Source organism: Tachysurus vachellii, chromosome 25, assembly GCF_030014155.1.
Source record: "Tachysurus vachellii isolate PV-2020 chromosome 25, HZAU_Pvac_v1, whole genome shotgun sequence".
In the NCBI taxonomy this organism is placed as follows: Eukaryota; Metazoa; Chordata; class Actinopteri; order Siluriformes; family Bagridae; genus Tachysurus; species Tachysurus vachellii.
Window position 1 is genome coordinate 11652968 of NC_083484.1, and position 18647 is coordinate 11671614.

At 37.0% G+C, this 18647-nt stretch overlaps 1 protein-coding gene across 1 annotated transcript; it reads left to right on the forward strand.

Moving 5' to 3' along the window:
- Nucleotides 1-2302: 2302 nt before the first annotated feature.
- Nucleotides 2303-13064, forward strand: steap4 (STEAP family member 4). The gene is made up of 5 exons (XM_060861175.1): nucleotides 2303-2633; nucleotides 3174-3619; nucleotides 8731-9258; nucleotides 10180-10344; nucleotides 11331-13064. Exons 2-5 carry the CDS (start codon nucleotides 3176-3178, stop codon nucleotides 11601-11603), a joined length of 1410 nt encoding a protein of 469 aa, XP_060717158.1. The 5' UTR covers nucleotides 2303-2633; nucleotides 3174-3175; the 3' UTR covers nucleotides 11604-13064.
- Nucleotides 13065-18647: the final 5583 nt, after the last annotated feature.

The window sequence follows — 18647 nt, forward strand, 5'->3', positions numbered from 1 at the left end:
TATTGTACCGTATAGACAACAGAGAATCCACCTTCATAATTTGTCATTAAATTTTGACCTTTCAGTCATTGTGGCTCTGCTGGGTATTCTGATAATTACATTTTTTTATTCTCATAAACGTGTGTCAAAAGAATTTTTTTTCATTAGGAGCCATTTTGCTCTTTTCTTTCTGTAAACCTGGCTTTTTTCCCAAGTGCAAATCAGCTGTGCTGTGCATGCATAATTAAGTTATAGGTGATCGCCATTTATCGCCATACACATATATGGAATATGAAGAAAATAAGTTTAAAAAATCGAACATAAACATAAATTTTCTTCGGATTTGCTGATTAAAACATTTACACACAACTTTACCCAAAGATTGTGAATGAATACTTGTGTTTAGGGGGTGTGTTTGTACCTTTGGGTAGACGTGAGTGGTAAATCTTCCTCAGGAGCTCTCAGGTCTACCCATTTCCACTCAAATACAAACTGTTGTAGAAAGAACATTGTTTACATTGACATTATTTACTGTCCAATGTCACCAAAATCAAGCATCGCGTCAGTTCTGGCAGGACACGTCGTCAAGCGTGCATCAGCTGTTAATCAGCTGTCCACGACGCGCACCAATCCGGTTACGACATCCATATTACCTGACCATTTAAATTCCCATTCATAGAGCCGCTTTCTAGCGCGTCGCCGCTGCTGCAACTTAAACTCCCTCCTCCAACCCCAACTCCACCATGCCGGGACCCGTGTTCATCGTACCAGTTTGCGTCATAAATCTCCACATATTTTTCTCTCTCTCTCTCCCTCTCTCTCTAATTATTTAATTATTTATTTATCCATTTATTCATTTTTTTTTTCATTTGCCAAAAAATAAATAAATAAATAAATAAATAAATAAATAGAAATCTATGCATGATTAATGGTTCTGTTATACAGGGGGTTTATTCTATTTTCTAGTTCCTGCTCTCCCCGCACGGCCCATGTATGCGCACGGACGGGCACGTGGATTCCTGCCCAGAACAGAACCATACTGCCAACACTAAGTATATGCATATCATCTAATTAATTCTCATTTGACTAAGTGGTCCTGACAGAAATGAGGATCAGGTCTGAGTCTGGTTCCTCTCAAGGTTTCTTCCTCATGTCATCTCAGGGAGTTTTTCCCTTGACACCGTCACCTCTGGCTTGCTCATTAGGGATAAATGTTAAATAAAAATAAATAGTAACTTATTTTATTCTGTTTCTATACTTTTGTAAAGCTGCTTTGGGATCATGTGAATTGTTAAAAGCTCTATACAAATAAATAGAATAGAATAGAATGAATATAATTGTAAGAAAGTATATTTTGTCCCTTTCGTATTTCATCTTTTCATTTCTTTTACAAAAATGTTGTTTATACACTATATTGTGTTGTATATTGTTCATTATACAGCTGTTAGATCAGGTATTGTAATAGTACAGCTGTACTGTCCTAAAATCAAAAGAGATTGACGTTAATGCTTCATAAAGTTGCGAAATGATCCTGTGTGCTAAAGTACACAATGTTATAAAACAAAAAAATGGTACTTTTCCGGAATGTTGTAATATTTGGCAGGCTGCAGCGCTGCAGATATTCCAGGGTTGCAAAATGTGACTTCCAGTACAGGCTTGGCTTAAAAAAATAAAAACAAATGAAGGAACAGAGCAAAGAAAATGTTGCACTATGATCCTATCTCAGTGAAAACACACACACAGCCTTACACACACACTCTCTTACACACTACACACACACTCTCTCTCACACACACACACACACACACACACTCTTATACACACACACACTACACACACACTCACACACACACACACACACACACACACACACACTCTCTTACACACTACACACACACACTCTTACACACACACACTACACACACACTCTCTTACACACTACACACACTCTCTCTCTCACACACACACTCTTACACACACAACACACACACACTCTTACACACACAATCACACACACACTCTCTTACACACACACAACACATACACACACACACTCTTACACACACAAACACACAACACACACACAGCCTTACAAACACACACTCTTACACACAACACACACACACAGCCTTACACACACAATCACACACACACTCTTACACACACGCACACACACTCTTACACGCACACAGACACACACATACACACACAGAACTGCTCTCTTTTCCTGGAATTTCCTGGTAGCCACATGTCACAACACCTAATCCCACCCTCTCAAAAACTGTGGGCGGTCCCAAAAAGAAAAACAAATACCCACAACCGCACACACAAGGACACAGCTATACACACCTTCCCACTCACATATGAACAGGAAAAAATCATCAGTCATTTCCACAATTTCTTGATTTTTCGATCAGTAGTAGATCACTGGAGCATGAGACAGAACACTAATGTTTTTTAGGAAATAAGTGAAGAAGATTATTACAAATACCTATCGCTTTAAGGTTCTGCAGCAGGAAGACAACATCGTGAGTTGATAATTACCATTAATCACTGTTCCGTAAGCTGAAGATTTAAAGAGTTTGGGAAATCGTAAAGGACGGTCTTGGAGCATATCATTTACCACTGAGCACCTGGAAGTTATTACGCAGCAAGTAAGTAAGGAATTCTCAACCAGGACGGTTTGAACACATGGCAAATACATTGTCTTTAACAGGACATCAAGTACAATAGTGCATGACCACGTTAATTAAAAACACAAAGGTTAAATCCTTATCAAACATCATATACGTGTTGATTGGACATTTACATTTGCTTATTGAACATTTATAATTGTTTATTTGGCAGATAATTTTAATGCAGTGACTTACAATTGAGATGAGCAGATGAAGGTTAAGAGCTTTGTTTGAGCAGGAATGAAAGCATCAGTACATTTATCTAGGTTCATTTCCTCTAGCATTTTTTTTCCCTCTTACTGTAAACATCCTTCAGATCTCAAGTGGCCTTTCAGTCTGACACACACTCATCAGCATTGAGCCCTTTCAATTTTGTTGATGTGTTTTCTTTTTTTTTTATTATGCTCGATGTCTGGTTGTTGTTGTTTTTTCGTTCTTGGTTTTGAAGTTGAAGTAGATGCTCTTGTAATTTGGTTCACCATACAACCACTCTAATCTCCTCCATGTGTTTACGAGTAGAGATGAAGCCAGACACCATGACCCTGACAGCACTAAACAGCAAACAAGGGACAGTGTGTATCTTTGGCACAGGGGACTTCGGACGATCTTTGGGACTTCGCTTGCTTCAAGCAGGGTATGAAGTTGTCTACGGATCCCGAGACCCCAAAAATTCTGCTCTGCTGCCCAAGAAGGCAAAGGTAATGCCACATGAGGAGGCGTCTCAGAGAGCAAGCGTGATATTTCTGGCTATTCATCGAGAGAACTATGACTTCCTGGCCAGCCTGAGACCAGCTCTTGAAGGAAAGGTCTTGGTGGATGTCAGTAATAATCTGAAGAAGCATCAGTACACAGAATCTAATGCTGAGTATCTGAGCGTTCTGGTACCTGGGGCACATGTAGTCAAAGCCTTCAACACCATCTCAGCCTGGGCACTGCAGTCAGGGGGGCTGGATGCCAGCAGACAGGTAAAATCAAGCAAGAGTTTCAGTACTATTTATACACAAAGGTATGTATTCATAACCTGTACAATATTGCTTTTCTACCACCATACTCATGTGGATCACTCTGTTCTGTTCTGTTTTTTAAATAATATTACAAATTACTTTAGCAGCAATCATCTGCTAATAAAATAATCATTTGACAAAGTCCCTGAATCTTCCTATGTCATCGCCTCAAAGCTCACTAATTTGTAGTTGGTATGTTACTGATAGCTTGTTTATATTTTACTAACCACCCATAAGCTTTCGGTTCAATGTGTACAGAGTGAACTTCTCTGTCTGTGGACACTACACTATTGTAGCAGATATTTGTGAACACAATTCAGAAAAACAGAATAGTAAAAACATCAACATGAATTCAAAAAGGAATTTAGATTTTTTACCAGAGACCAAAACATGGAAATTTGTGCATGTTTTGGTGTTCCCAAGTTCAGCATTAAATTTATTAGTCATGTCACAGTCCACATTGGTGGAAGCCTTTATTATCGCCACATATACATTCTTTTCTTCGCATATCACAACTGAGGAGGTTGGGGTTGGAGCGCTGGGCATCTATGACACAGCTATGGAGCAGGGAGGGTTAAGGGCCTTGCTCAAGGGCCCAACACTGGCAGCTTGGCAGTGCATAATCAACAACCCAGAGCCTTAACCACTTGAGCCACCACTGCCCCATAACCCGTTTTCACTTAACCTACTAAAGGGCAACATATTTATAGAAACAAAAAGTTTTCCTTCACAAAAATGTGTATATCCTCAAAGTAAATGGTGATATCAAACCCAGAACTTTAATCTTAACATAATCTTCCCATTCTAAAGTCTAATTTCTAATTCGAAAGTCTAATTCTAAAGTCCCATTCTAATTTTCAACTACTAAAATTCTGTGTAAGGTTCAACAGAATCTGAAAGCCAACCGTATCCTGATTACTTTTTTGTCAGACTTGCAATGGTCTACAATTAATTTTTTATACTAGTCAAAAATGTCCCATAAGTTGAGAACGCCAGAGTACTGATAAAAAGAGTTAAACCGCATGATCCTTGCTAATTGAATACAGCATACGACTGTCACAAGAAAGAAGAATTGCCTTTGTTGAGACACCAAAGCTAGCATTATAAAATTACAAATGAAATATGTCATGACCATGAATTATGGAACTTGATCCAGCCACTTAATATGTTGTATGAATGTCATAATTAATATGAGGCTTTTAATTAATTATTTGTCTGGAAGGGTTGAAAAAGTCTATTCACTAAGAGAATTCGCTTACGGTGACATGTGCTAGTGGCTTCAGTATGCATCATTCCAAGATTAAAGCAAAGTGTACTATTATCAATCTTCTCTATGCTTAAGATGCTGTGGTCACAATGGTCAAATTTAATCGATTTCTCTGTCTCGCTCATATTAAAAGTACAACAGCTGCCATGAGTTAAGTATTTCCTGGCAATGAGATAGAAAACAAGAAACATAATGGCCTTGTGGTATTAAGCTATTAATTCATGGCCACTTCTTATACAAAATAACCATCAAAATGACCTCAGCAGCTCCACAGTATTAAATTTGTGTGGTGGATTTGTTTGCTGCTTGATGATCATATTTATGTCTGCACACACCATTGCGCTAAATCAAAGCTGAAGTGGTATTGAAAATTGTTTACTACTTTTCTAATGATTTAAAAGGGATGCTAAATTTAAAGTGTTGCCTTATGCATTTACTGATGCTTAAATGCACTTTAATAATCCTAGTATGCAAAAGCCAGAGCATATAAAAAAGACTGAATCTGCAATTAATATCTCAACCATTCATAGAGCAAAGTGCAAAGTATCCAATGAGCTACAAAAACAGACTTGTGCAATAACTTATCCAAATTTGCAGACCTTAAATATGAACCCAAACAGAATGGTTTGCTTATGGATGTGTTACGGTACCTCTGTATATACAGTATGTACAGTCTATATATACTATAACCTCTTTATATATAACCTATACTATATATATACTGTATATAGTACTGTGCAAAAGTTTTAGGCAGGTGTGAAAAAATGCTGTAAAGAAAAGAATGCTTTCAGAAATATGAATAATGAGTGTTTATTTCTGTCAATTTACAAAATGCAAAGTGAGCAAACAAAAGAAAAATCGAAATCAAATCAATATTTGGTGTTACTACCTTTTGCCTTCAAACAAGCATGAAATGATGGCACGACCCCCACGGAGCCCTGATCTCAACATCATCGAGTGTGTCTGGGATTACATGAAGAGACAGAAGGATGTGAGAAAGCCGACGTCCACAGAAGATCTGTAGTTAGTTCTCCAAGATATTTGGAACAACCTACCAGCCGAGTTCCTTCAAAAACTGTGTGCGAGTGTACCTAGAAGAATTGAAGGCAAGGGGCGGTCACACCAAATATTGATTTGATTTAGATTTCTCTTTTGTTCATTCACTGCATTTTGTTCATTTATGAAAATAAATGTTTAACACTTCCATTTTTGAAAGCATTCTTTATTTACAGCATTTTTTGATTGTCTAAAACTTTTGCACAGTACATATATATATATACATACAGTCTATACCTCTCAGCAGGGGTTTCTTGATAGCTATACGCCCCATCAAACTTCCCGAAGTCTCCTCTGCACTCAAAGATGACACTAGCTTTAGCTTTAGTTTGACACTTGCATAGCTTTAGTTGCATTAAGCTGTGCTGTGATTTCTGGTGCACTTAGCTTTCCGCTACCTAGGCTGAAGACTCTTATAACCTTCCCCTCTGATTTTGTTGTTGATCGAGGTCTTTCGGTTCTTTTCCAATGAGAATTCTTCCCTGTTTCTGCATGACTCTTAATGGTGCATACTACAGTACTCATTGGTATTTTGAGTTTCTGGACAATTTTTCTTCAGGAAATCCTTTCATTTGTCAATGTAACCAATAGCTTGCCAATTCTCTCTTGTTAGTTCACATTTGCCTACCATGGTTACCACTGAATGTTATAAAAACATGCGAAGATGACTGCTGGATTATACAGCTGGACAGCACAGCCAGTCAACTGTGACTGAGATGCTATACTTTTATAGCCTTACACCTGTATACAGGTACATAAGTACTGCAGTCATTTACAAAGAAAATTTTGGGATTCACTGGAAAGTTCAATATTTATGCTCTTCATGTTATTTCATTTCAGATAACAGAGAAAAAATGTTCGTTCTGCTGTAGCAAAATTTATTACTTATTTCCAGTACAATATTTGCTTTGGCTGTGTGAATACACAGTGTATAGTAAGTGTATACTGTATTTGCGTATGTATACTATATATACTGTGTGTGTGCATATATATATATGGAGATAGATAGATAGATAGATAGATAGATAGATAGATAGATAGATAGATAGATAGATAGATAGATAGATAGATAGATAGATTTTTTTTGCCTTTTTTCATGCTTCAACATCCATTTCATCAACACAAAGTAAGAACTGAATCAAAGCAGTAACATAACAATGGGATGAAACTCTCTGCTCTCAGTGTTTGCCACTATAGTTATTGCTTATTATCTGCAAAATCAAGGCCAGTGTAAAAGCAAAAATCTGTCACCTGAGGATTTTGCAGGATCAGGTTCTCAGAGTCTGAATCCAGGCAAGCAATCAAGGCTTCGCTCTGTGAGTCAGTGACCACAGTGTGTTATCAGTGTGAGCATGTCCCTGTGATGAATGGAAGATGAGGAGATACCCAAAACCCAGCTTTGAGTTTTTTTTTTTTTAATAAAAAATAGAAGAGAAAAGGCAAATATGATCAGGAGGATTTAGTGAGAAAGTAAATCAAATAAATACTTAACACTTTTGTATATCTTGAAAGTGTGTTAATTCTTTTAAGTATGTGGTCCAACAGTTTGAGGAACAAAAATAAGCTTTAATATAAGAAAGGATTTCAAAGAACATGACAGTTCCTCTGAAGATTTATTAGCTGTCACTTGGTTTTGTCTGTGATTATATTGAGCTAATATATTATTATTTTAAAAAGTAGTTAATCTGGCTTTTTTGGCAAAGTCTCTCATTATTCTTAAAATTATTAATTGATTACTTCAAGACATTATCTCATTTTTGTGATTTATTGGTTATTTTTATTTCATTCATTATTTCAACATCTTATTATTTTAATTTTGGCTTAATCATTAGTTAAACAAAATAACTTAAGATGTCAAAATAAAGAGTTACTTACTCAATATGAGATAAAATGAGATATGTCTAAATAATGAGATACTAACTCAAAATAATGACCTGGAAAGACAATTTATGAAGTTAAAATAACCAGATTTAAAATAGTGGAGTCAAAAATCAGATAATATTTTGAAATAATAAATTAATTGGCCAAATAATGCATTACCAAGCCAAAAATAACAAGATAATATGTATTTTTTTTTTTTTTAAAAAAAGAAATAGAATCATGACAGAGCACAAAAAAAAAACCAGGAAGATCAGGCCTTCCATACAAAATGGGACATTTTGGGACATTTACTAATCATTTATTTTTTTTTTACTGAAACACTAATAGCAATAGTACTAATAGTACTAATAACATCTAAGAAAAAATTGCTAAACAATAATTAGGGCCTTTAAAAATTAAATGTAATACCTCAGTATATTTAGTAACGGTTGTTGTCATGGTGTACCAAATTTATACAGTACATTTATTAAAAACTCTTCTTTATCAGCTGAATTCTTGAATTTTGATTTTAGTCCATTTATGTTGAATGTATAAACACCACGTTTTAAAGTTGTTGTTGTTTTTTTCCATGGTTGCATTTCTAGGTAATGATAATAATAATATAATATGAATTCCTTTCAAAAAAAACTGTGATTTGCAACATTCCCATCTCACAGCTTTCTTCATTATTGATTACTTTTCACATTGTTTAGTATCAACCCCAGCATCAGCACACCTATTTATCTGTATCTAAATTAGTATTTAAGACTAAGTGCCTTCAATTGGTTCTGAAATAGTTCTGAAAATGTCTGCACTTTGACCCCAGTATCTTTTTAAGTTTGTAATTATTGGAATATAATAAATGAGAAAAACATAAATATCTTTTCAGGTATTGATTTGTGGAAATCATGTGGATGCCAAGCAGACAGTAGTGGACATATCCCACAGTTTGGGTCTTACTGCCGTGGACCGAGGCTCCCTTAGAGTGGCGTCTGAACTGGAGGATCTCCCACTTCAACTCTTCCCACTTTGGAGGCTTCCTTTACGTATCAGTGCTGGACTCCTTTGTGCCTTCTACCTTTATGTTGTCATTCGGGATGTTGTCTATGCACGGGTTGTTGACAACAAAGACAATTCCTTTCGCATCTTGATCTCACTGGCTAATAAGGTGTTTCCTTCGGTCTCGTTGGTGATGCTGGCACTGTGCTATCTACCTGGTATTATTGCTGCTTTCGTGCAGCTCTACAATGGCACTAAATATCGCCGTTTTCCTGACTGGCTGGATCGCTGGATGTTGTGCAGGAAGCAGCTGGGTTTGCTGGCACTGGCTTTTGCTTTTCTGCACGTGCTGTACACATTGGTGATCCCTATCAGATACTTCGTTTTCTATAAAAGGGCCAACACTTATATATCACTGGTAAGTATTATGAGTAAAAATTATAGAAAATGTATGAAATTACACGCACAAATATATTCATGTAGATGAAGACATGAAGATAACAATGTGATCTCACTCAGCAGGTTATTTTATATTCCACACTTATTTAAAAAGTTCTTCACCAAATTATTGCTGTAAATATAAACAATGTAAAGATTCAGTTCTTATTGTTAAAAGACTTCTCAAAGATCATCACTCTTAAGATCAGGTTGCCATTTGTGTACCAATTAAAGGTAGAGTCTCCGATTTTTGAGAAATGCTTAAGAAAACTGAGTCGTGCTGACAACTAAACAAAAATCAAAACAAACGTGTAGCCAATGAGCAGAAAGGGGCGTGTCTTGTACATATTATTTTTTTTCATTTTTTTTTCAGTAATATCGTAATATTGACTGATGTTCACTTCCCTCAAATGAACACTGTGTATGCATTATTTATTAATTACAGGAAAAATGTAAGTAAATCATTGGAATATCCTTTAAGTCCTGGATTGATGATAGTTAACTGGATATTGTGTGTAAATGAATTTGCATAAAACATCAACAAAAAATATTTTACTATTAAAGAGCAAAATGGCAAAAAAAAAGGAAAAAGAATTGTAAAATTAAAAAAAAAGATTTTGATTAATTTAGTTTATCAGAAAAATGAAAAAATAAAATAGTTAGTGATTACTATATATAAATATATTAAAGGTAACAAATGCTGCATCTGCTTTCTGCTAACAGCTGAGGCATTTGATTAAATTACATCGATGCTACATGCTAATGGGGTCATTTCATTCTCCATGCCACAATCTAGTGATAGAGAATCAAATAAATCCAAAAGTGTGATATTTACTACCTGTTTCTTTAAAAACATCTCTTTAAAATACTCCGGTTAACTTGCTATATGCCTGTGTTTTAGATTAAAGAGAATAAAACATACGAGTTCATCGATAAGTGGGCCTGGCGCTCCGACTCCTACTTGTCCATGGGAATATTGGGATTTGCCTTGTTTGTTTTACTGGGAATCACATCACTCCCATCTGTCAGCAACTCTCTCAACTGGAGAGAATTCAGGTTTATACAGGTAAGAAATCCAGAACATTGTAGAATTTGTGTATTAAGAATTCTTTATTATATATACACAAGAAATAATACTTAGTGAAACTCTTTCAGTAGCTGTTTATTCATGTGATTGTAGTTTGCACAGCATTTCTGATGCCTTGTAAAAAGTCATTTTCAAGTTGTAATGATGTCATTTCATGTTTAAAGTAGGAAAATTAAACATCTCCAAGCAAGACTTTTGTTTTCTCTGTAAAAGCATGATAAACATTTCTACTACAGCAACATCAAACATTTAACGAAGGTTTTGGACTGAAATACAGCACGAATAGTGATATATGATAGATATGATAGTGAGTAGTGTTGGCAACAAGTCAACCAGCTATCATTAGTTACATGATAATCTAACCAAGTATCGTGTCTGTATAATAATTGTTCTAATGCAAATTCTGCTACGAACTAATTTAAAAGAAGCAAAAAGACGTTACACTGTTTAGAGTCAGAGCAGGCGTGTGGATCTGATGTCAGAAAGAACTGGTAGTTGAGAAGAGTTTAAAATTGAACCTTAACCCTGACTGTCTTTGAAAATAGCATTAACCCTTATTTTTATCTTTTGCTTTTAATTCGTTTAGATCAAGTATATATTATTGTTGTTTTTGATGTCTTTGTCTTTAGACAAATGTGCTGTATTATAATGTTTGAAATAGACTCTGTGCCAACGTGAATCACACCAGTGACAATAAAATAAAATAAAAAAATGGAAATACAATACGATACATGAATACAAGTAGTGATATGCAAAAAACATACCACACTGAAACGCATAACTTTAGTTGTGCATCGTGGTTGGTTTCTTTTATGTAAAACGCTCAAAACATGATTAAACAAAACCGTATGCTTGTATTCTGCTGTGGCACAGAGTCTTGTCCATAGAGATAAACCACCAAAATAACAGCTGTAAATAAGTCTACTCATGCTGACCTTTGCTTTTGCACTCTCTTACCTTTTCAGTCTAAACTAGGCTATTTGACGGTGCTGCTGTGCACTGCTCACGCCTTCCTGTATGGATGGGATAAGTTCCTGCAACCCTCAGGCTACAAATGGTGGATGCCCTCAAGCTATATGTTGGCTCTGGTTGTTCCCTGTGTGGTTTTGGTTTTAAAAGCAATCTTAATTTTGCCATGCATGGACCGTACTATCACTCGCATACGCCAAGGAAGGGAGAGACCGGGCAAAGCTGGAATGCACAAAAATGCAAAAAGCAACCAGCCACTCATTCTATAAACAATGGTTCATGTGCTTTATGGCATGAGTTGCCGAGATGCAGAAGCTTGACAAGGCATTAGTATTCTTGTTGTGGAGTCTCTACCAGCTATAACCCATAGTGATAAAGAGAAGGTGCTCATGTATCCATACATAATGCTCAAGTACAGTTTACTCACGTATATAATTAAGCAAAAATATGAATAGCTGAGGCACACATCCGTTTCAAGGTTGTTGATTTGCTTGCACAAGTTATAACTGCAGTCTAAGATTAAGATTATTTTCTAATTCTTTTTATACCACAGCGATTATAGAGTGATGCTGTACTGTTTATCCGTTATAGCTATGTTTACTATCATGGAATATCTACAAAACAAGCTAGTTCCTGTTGTCAATGACATTATAATATTACACATGCTAGCTTCTCTTTATTTCTCTTAGTTACTATGACAAAAAGAAAGAAAAAAGAAAGAAAAAGAAAACACGCACACATATTTTTATTAAGCACTGACACAGGAGACTCATTCCAAAATTGCTAAATGAACATATTAATGTCTACCATAGAAGCTATAGCATATTAGACCAGGTGTATTAATATAATTCCTTTATCCATAAATATTTCGGAACAATCAGAGCTGTGATATAGGGTATTTTATCTTGATTAAAACATCAGTGGCTCAATTCCATTCATTTACATTCAGCTGCCTAGAAAAAACTCAGTTTGGTGAGCAGTAAACATTTGTTCTCTGTAGTTTTTTTTTTCAATTCCCAGTGTTCCAAAGCTATTTTTCCACAAAGTTCTCCCAGCGGCTCTTCCTCTTAAACTAGTATTGACCCAAATGTGGACAGTCACTTCCTGTGTTGTGTCTTGAAGTTTCTTTCTGGCTATAGAGAGACTTTCTCCTTTCACATTTCTGTAAATAAATCTGTCCATATTATGTACATGGCTAAATCCATGTCAGTCTAAATCAATCTAAATTAAATGTTATCAAAACATTCCAACTTTGTACTAAGGATTCTTATTAAGCAAGTGTAGCAAGCACTGTACTTAGTACTTAGAAATGTATTCAGCTAAAAAAAAATGCTGAAATTGGATTACAAATAGTGCTGAGTGCTAGCTCAGCTAGCTTAGCTACAGTAACAAGCTAACACATTTTTAAAAGCTCTACAATTGAACTTGTTTAAAATGTCGTCACTTATACTTCAAAATGATTTCAAACAAGATCATTTCTTCTTGCTGAATAAATTGTAAAACAAATTCTTTAAAGAATTCCTGCATATTATCACAATTTATGATGCATTCATTAATTATTACAGTTTTTTTCAATCGTTAGCAAGCGCTTACCTATACTTAAGATAATTTTTCTAAACTCTTAACACAGACTTACACCTACAAAACACAATTGGCCAAATTGATCATTTTCCTCTCAAAAACACATTTTGTTAAATATATACTAACTCTCCATTTCAAAACAGAACACATCTTTCTCTGCACACACTAACTTTACCGAAACACTGGAAATCTGACTCAAAATGAAATTAATCTGTCAAAGAATAACACTTGTTTTCACTTCACAAGGTATATGCAGTCAATCAAAGTACACCAGGTTTCAAAATACTGGCTATTGTTGACATTAGAAAAACTGCATAGACTTTTATGTTTCAGGTAACATGCAATCCACCTTTTACACAAAATTTCTTAGTTGGGAACTGTATGTCCACATGTACAGTAATGTTCACATTCAAACGCATTCCAGTAAAAAGCAAATCAGTTATTTTTTTCTTTACTGTTTACTAAAGAAGGTACAGTAGAAACACAATATAGATATAGTAGAACAGATATATATAATAGACAATATACAAAATAGAACAGAAAAAGTTTTACAGTATTGCTTACAGTGAACAAAATATCATATATAAGAGCATTCTGAAAAACAAAAAACAAAACAGCAAAAAGCCCAGATAAGAAGGGGGGAACTAAAAATAGCACAAAATTAATTTATCTAATCCCTGTGATCTTCAGGGTTAGGCCACATGTTTTCGTCAACATCACATCTGATATCATCCAAGGCGATGCACCTGGGATAAAACCGCTTGGTATGTCGGATCCACCCTTGGCAATCTTGAACTGTGATGTCCCTGCAGCCAGCATCCATGGCTTCAAGGAGGGACATGGTCATGTGGCTGATGGTCATAAACCTTCCACCGCCATGCAGAAAAGATCTCCACTATGGGGTTGAGGAAAGGTGAATAGAGTGGAAGGAAGAGACTTACCAGTCTTGGGTGGACTTCAAACCATGCTGTTATTGCTTGCGAATGATGGAAAGCAACATTGTCCCAGGTAATTACAAAGGTCCTCATGTTTTCACCCTCCTGATCCTGATCTGGTACCAGGCGCTGGTGGAGATCATTGAGAAAGGCAAGGAGGCGCTCGGTATTATAGGGTCCAACCTGACATCTGTGAAGGAGTAATCCTGCATTTGCCATTGCTGCACACATGGTAATGTTTGCCCCTCTCTGTCCTGGCACATCAACTGTGGCCCTTTTTCCAATTATATTTTGTCCACATCGACGCATTTTGGATAGATTGAATCCTGCCTCATCTATGTAAATGAATTCATGAGGGGCCTGGTTGGCCTTCAATTCCATAACTCTCTGAAACAAAGTTTATGTATATCATGTCATTACTGTATACCATACTGTACTGTAACCTATTACTGTGTAGGTTACCTACTTGCAAAGTGCAAAGCTTATAGAACTGGACATTGAATTGAAGCTCCTTGACTCTCTCACTGTTCCTCTCAAAGGGAACAGTGTAGAGCTGCTTCATCCACACTCTGTGTTTGGACAATGTCCGTGTAATGGTTGTGAGGCTGATGCTTTCTATATTGCCAAATATCTCATGGTCCTCCACAATTCTAGTTTTAATTTCATGCAGTTTTATTGCATTATTTGCAACAACCATTTCTACAATGGCAAGCTCTTGATCATTATTGAGGAGCTTTCCTCTTCCCCCAGAGGGTGGAAGACGTTGCATTCTTTAGAGGGGAAAAAAATCAAAATATGCATTACTGTATGACCTTATTGACATGTCAAGTGAGAATAAAAACAATCCATGTAAAATGCAATACTTACCTGTTGGTTTGTTGAAAGATGCGAATAATGGAGGCAAGCGTTGACCGCCTCAAATTGGGTTGCACTCTTTCACCAGCCTCTCTTAGTGTGGTTGATTCCATAGTCAATGAGAGTGGCACGAATTTCATCACTGACTACTGTTCTTGCAGCCCTTGGAATGCCACCACCATGCATTCTTACACCTCTACCTTGCCCTCTCCTTGGGCCTGCTCCTCTTCCTGCTCCTGCACCTCTCACTGCACCTGCACCTCCTACTGCACCTCTCACTGCACCTCTCACTGCATCTCTTACTGCACCTCTCACTGCACCTCTCACTGCACCTCTCCCTGGCCCTGCATCTCTCACTGGAGCTGGTCTTCTCCCTAGGCCCCTTGCTCTTCCTCTTCCACGTCCAGACATTACAGTGTTTGTCTTTTTCTGTTTCTGTTTCCAAAAACATCACTCCTCAAAGTCCTCATTTCATAGTAATAGAAAAAATAACCCCTGCCACTGAGTCTAAGCCAGACTGGAATCAGCTGTGGTTGCCCCAATTCACCCAACATAAATCAGCTGTGTGTCAATTATTCAATTGTTTGTTTATTATCAGCTGAGATATATTGTTTTTGAACTGATATCATTGCAGAAGCAGAGGTTTTTATACTGTATCGAAGGTTTGGAATATTGTTTTTGCTATTGTGGGATGTTGTGTGTTAACATTCTTGAATACTACAAAAACAATCCATAATTTTGTTGGGAGGTATAACTTGTCTGTTAAGAAAATGTAAGCATTGTGGAAATGTGTTCACTGATTGCATATTGTGTGAAAACGACATGAAATGTGTGAATGGTATGGCCACAAAAGACTGATGCTGTGCTAATTGTGTTTAGAGTTTTGAAAATGTGACAACTGTTTGGACAAACGCTTGTTAGCGACTGAAAAAAACTGTAACACATTACAAATATCCATTACAGGAAATTCATATAACCATTAAATTACATAAACTTATATACAGTATATATGTACATTTATGTCAGTTCTCTTCATATACACATTTAATGTGTCTGAATATGTACAAAATTATGAACATGCAAGCTGGAGTGAATGCTTGAAACTTTCTATATGTTTTTTTCCTTAAACGGCAGTAAGCTATGTCTGAAGAATCTCATGTGTCATATGCATACTGTATGATGGAAAATGATCAAGATTGTTTGTAGTATGTTAACAAAAGCAATGCTCAGTTTACTGTTTTTTGTGGTTGACTGAATTTGTACAATAGACGCGGTTTACAACATGTCAAAGTTTGTGTTGTTGTGACTGAATTTTCTAGTAAAGATGTGGTGTTGGGGAATACGTTTAGCTACAGCGTATACCAGCTTTACTACAATGTGTGTTTTATTAAACAACACGAACCCTATGTTATATTGTTACAACACTAAAAAAGTCACAAACACACACATACACACACACACTCGCACACACACGTGGACATACACACACACAGAAACACCACACCACATTCCCATTCACACACACACACACACACACACACACACACAGAAACACCACATTCACAAACACAGAGAAACACCACACACGCTCACACGCACTCACACACAAGGAACAACACACACGAACACCACACATACACACATGCACACACAAAGACCACACCATATTCACACACACACAGACACACACTCACATGCGCACACACACAAGGCACAACACACACAAACACAACACCACATTTGCACACACATACATGCGTACACAAAGACCACACCACATTCACAAACACACAAACACATACACACAAACACCACACCACACACAAGCACCACAGCACATTCACAAACACACACAAACACACATATGCACACACACACACACACAAGGCACAACACATCAATACATAAACACCACACCACATTTTAGTTCACACACTTCATTACAGATGCAACAGCATGAAGAAGCAAAAATATTTGTATATATCATGTTTTATTTCAAGAGTAGAAACACACTGCACAAATCAACCACTAAATAATTATTTTAGATACTATAGTACAGAATATACAAATAGACAGACAGGATTCTCAGCCTAAAATGTTTAAATTTGTGCAAAAGTTTGCGTAGAGATTTTTTTTTTCGCTTGCTCCAGAGTTGTGAGAATATTCGTTTTGTTTTGTTTTTTCCACTACAAATGAACAAGCACAACTTCCATTCTTTTAACTAGTTACAGTTAAATCAGGTCATCTCTTTGCTTTGCTTTAAATTTGACTGAAGAAAATAATTCATGCTCTGCAAAAAGATTTATGAATAAGTTACATTCAGAGACCAGTTCTATTTCCTCTTACAGTCTGAATATTAAAACAGAATGCTAATGCAAAAAAAGTGGCTAAATTTGTATTAATATTCAGGAATATCAGCCATGAATGAATGAAATTGGGTCATAGAAGCCTTTATTATCACCACATATACATTACAGCATAGAGAAACACTTTACTTTGCATATTCTAACTGAGGAGGTTGGGATCAGAGCACAGGGGCAGCTATGATACACCATCTCTGGAGCAGGGAGGGTTGGCCTTGCCCAATTGCCCAACAGCTACAGCTTGGCAGTGCTGGGGCTTGAACCCTGACCTTCTGATCAACAAGCCAGAGCCTTAACCACTTGGGAAACCACTTGGGAAACCACTTGGGCAACCACTCGATCAACCACTTGGGCAACCACTCGGGCAACCACTCGGGCAACCACTCGGGCAACCACTGTCCCCATTTTAAGTAACATCCTAAATGCTACACTGCAATATACACTGCTGTGTACCATCATACATCATCATGCTTCAAATAAAATTATTCATTCATTCATTCATTTTCTACTGCTTATCCGAACTATCTCAGGCGTCATCGGGCATCAAGGCAGGATACACCCTGGACGGAGTGCCAACCCATCGCAGGGCACACACACACTCTCATTCACTCACGCAATCACACACTACGGACAATTTTCCAGAGATGCCAATCAACCTACCATGCATGTCTTTGGACCGGGGAGGAAACCGGAGCACCCGGAGGAAACCCCCGAGGCACGGGGAGAACATGCAAACTCCACACACACAAGGCGGAGGCGGGAATTGAACCCCCAACCCTGGAGGTGTGAGGCGAACGTGCTAACCTAGCTAATTATATGTTAGCTAAACACAGAGGTCGGGTTAAACAATCCATCTACCCATCCATCCATCCATTCATTTTCTGTAGTGCAGGTTCCCTCTACAGGGTTACAGGGAACCTGATATATTTCACACAGGGCTTAGGTACAAGGAGGAGACACCCTGGACAGTTATACCACACACAATTACACACACTATGGACAATTCATAATTGCCAAACCTCTTTGTACTGAGAAAGGAAAGCAGGGGAGAACTCTCCAAACTGTCAATACACAAATCACTAAGCCACAATGAAAAACTTGCACTAATTTCAATCAGATAAAAAGTAATCTTTAAAAGTAAATAGTAACCTTTAATCTGGTCAACAGAGCAAATACACATACAATGTTAGTAGTAGTAATTTTAGTGCCTGATCTAGCTTCCTATTCTATTCAAGCAGTCAAGTCAAAGGAAACGTTTGTTGCAGGAATGTGGGATTCCAGTCAAGGATCCAAAATGCACACATACACACAAAGTAAGGTGCTGAGGTTTAGCATAAGCAAGATAGATGATACACAATTCTTTCTTAAAATCAATTTTTTCTTCAGCAAAAAAAAAGTGTAGTAAGGCACAATATCCTCCGGAACGTGTCCACTACCATCCACATAAATACCCAAAGTTTCCCAGTAGAACATTGCCCAGGGCAGCATACTGCCTCCACTCAGCATCAGTGACCCTTGGGTACCCATGACCTTGGTGCCAGTTGTTGCCATTGGTTGTCCATCCAAGACCCACAGTTTT

Excerpts from the sequence above, each read along its gene's own strand:
- steap4 (XM_060861175.1), top strand. The coding sequence starts at position 3,176 with ATGAAGCCAGACACCATGACCCTGACAGCACTAAACAGCAAACAAGGG. Across the intron at positions 3,620-8,730 it reads GGCTGGATGCCAGCAGACAG|GTATTGATTTGTGGAAATCA; the intron begins GTAAAATCAAGC and ends ATATCTTTTCAG. Across the intron at positions 10,345-11,330 it reads GAGAATTCAGGTTTATACAG|TCTAAACTAGGCTATTTGAC; the intron begins GTAAGAAATCCA and ends TTACCTTTTCAG.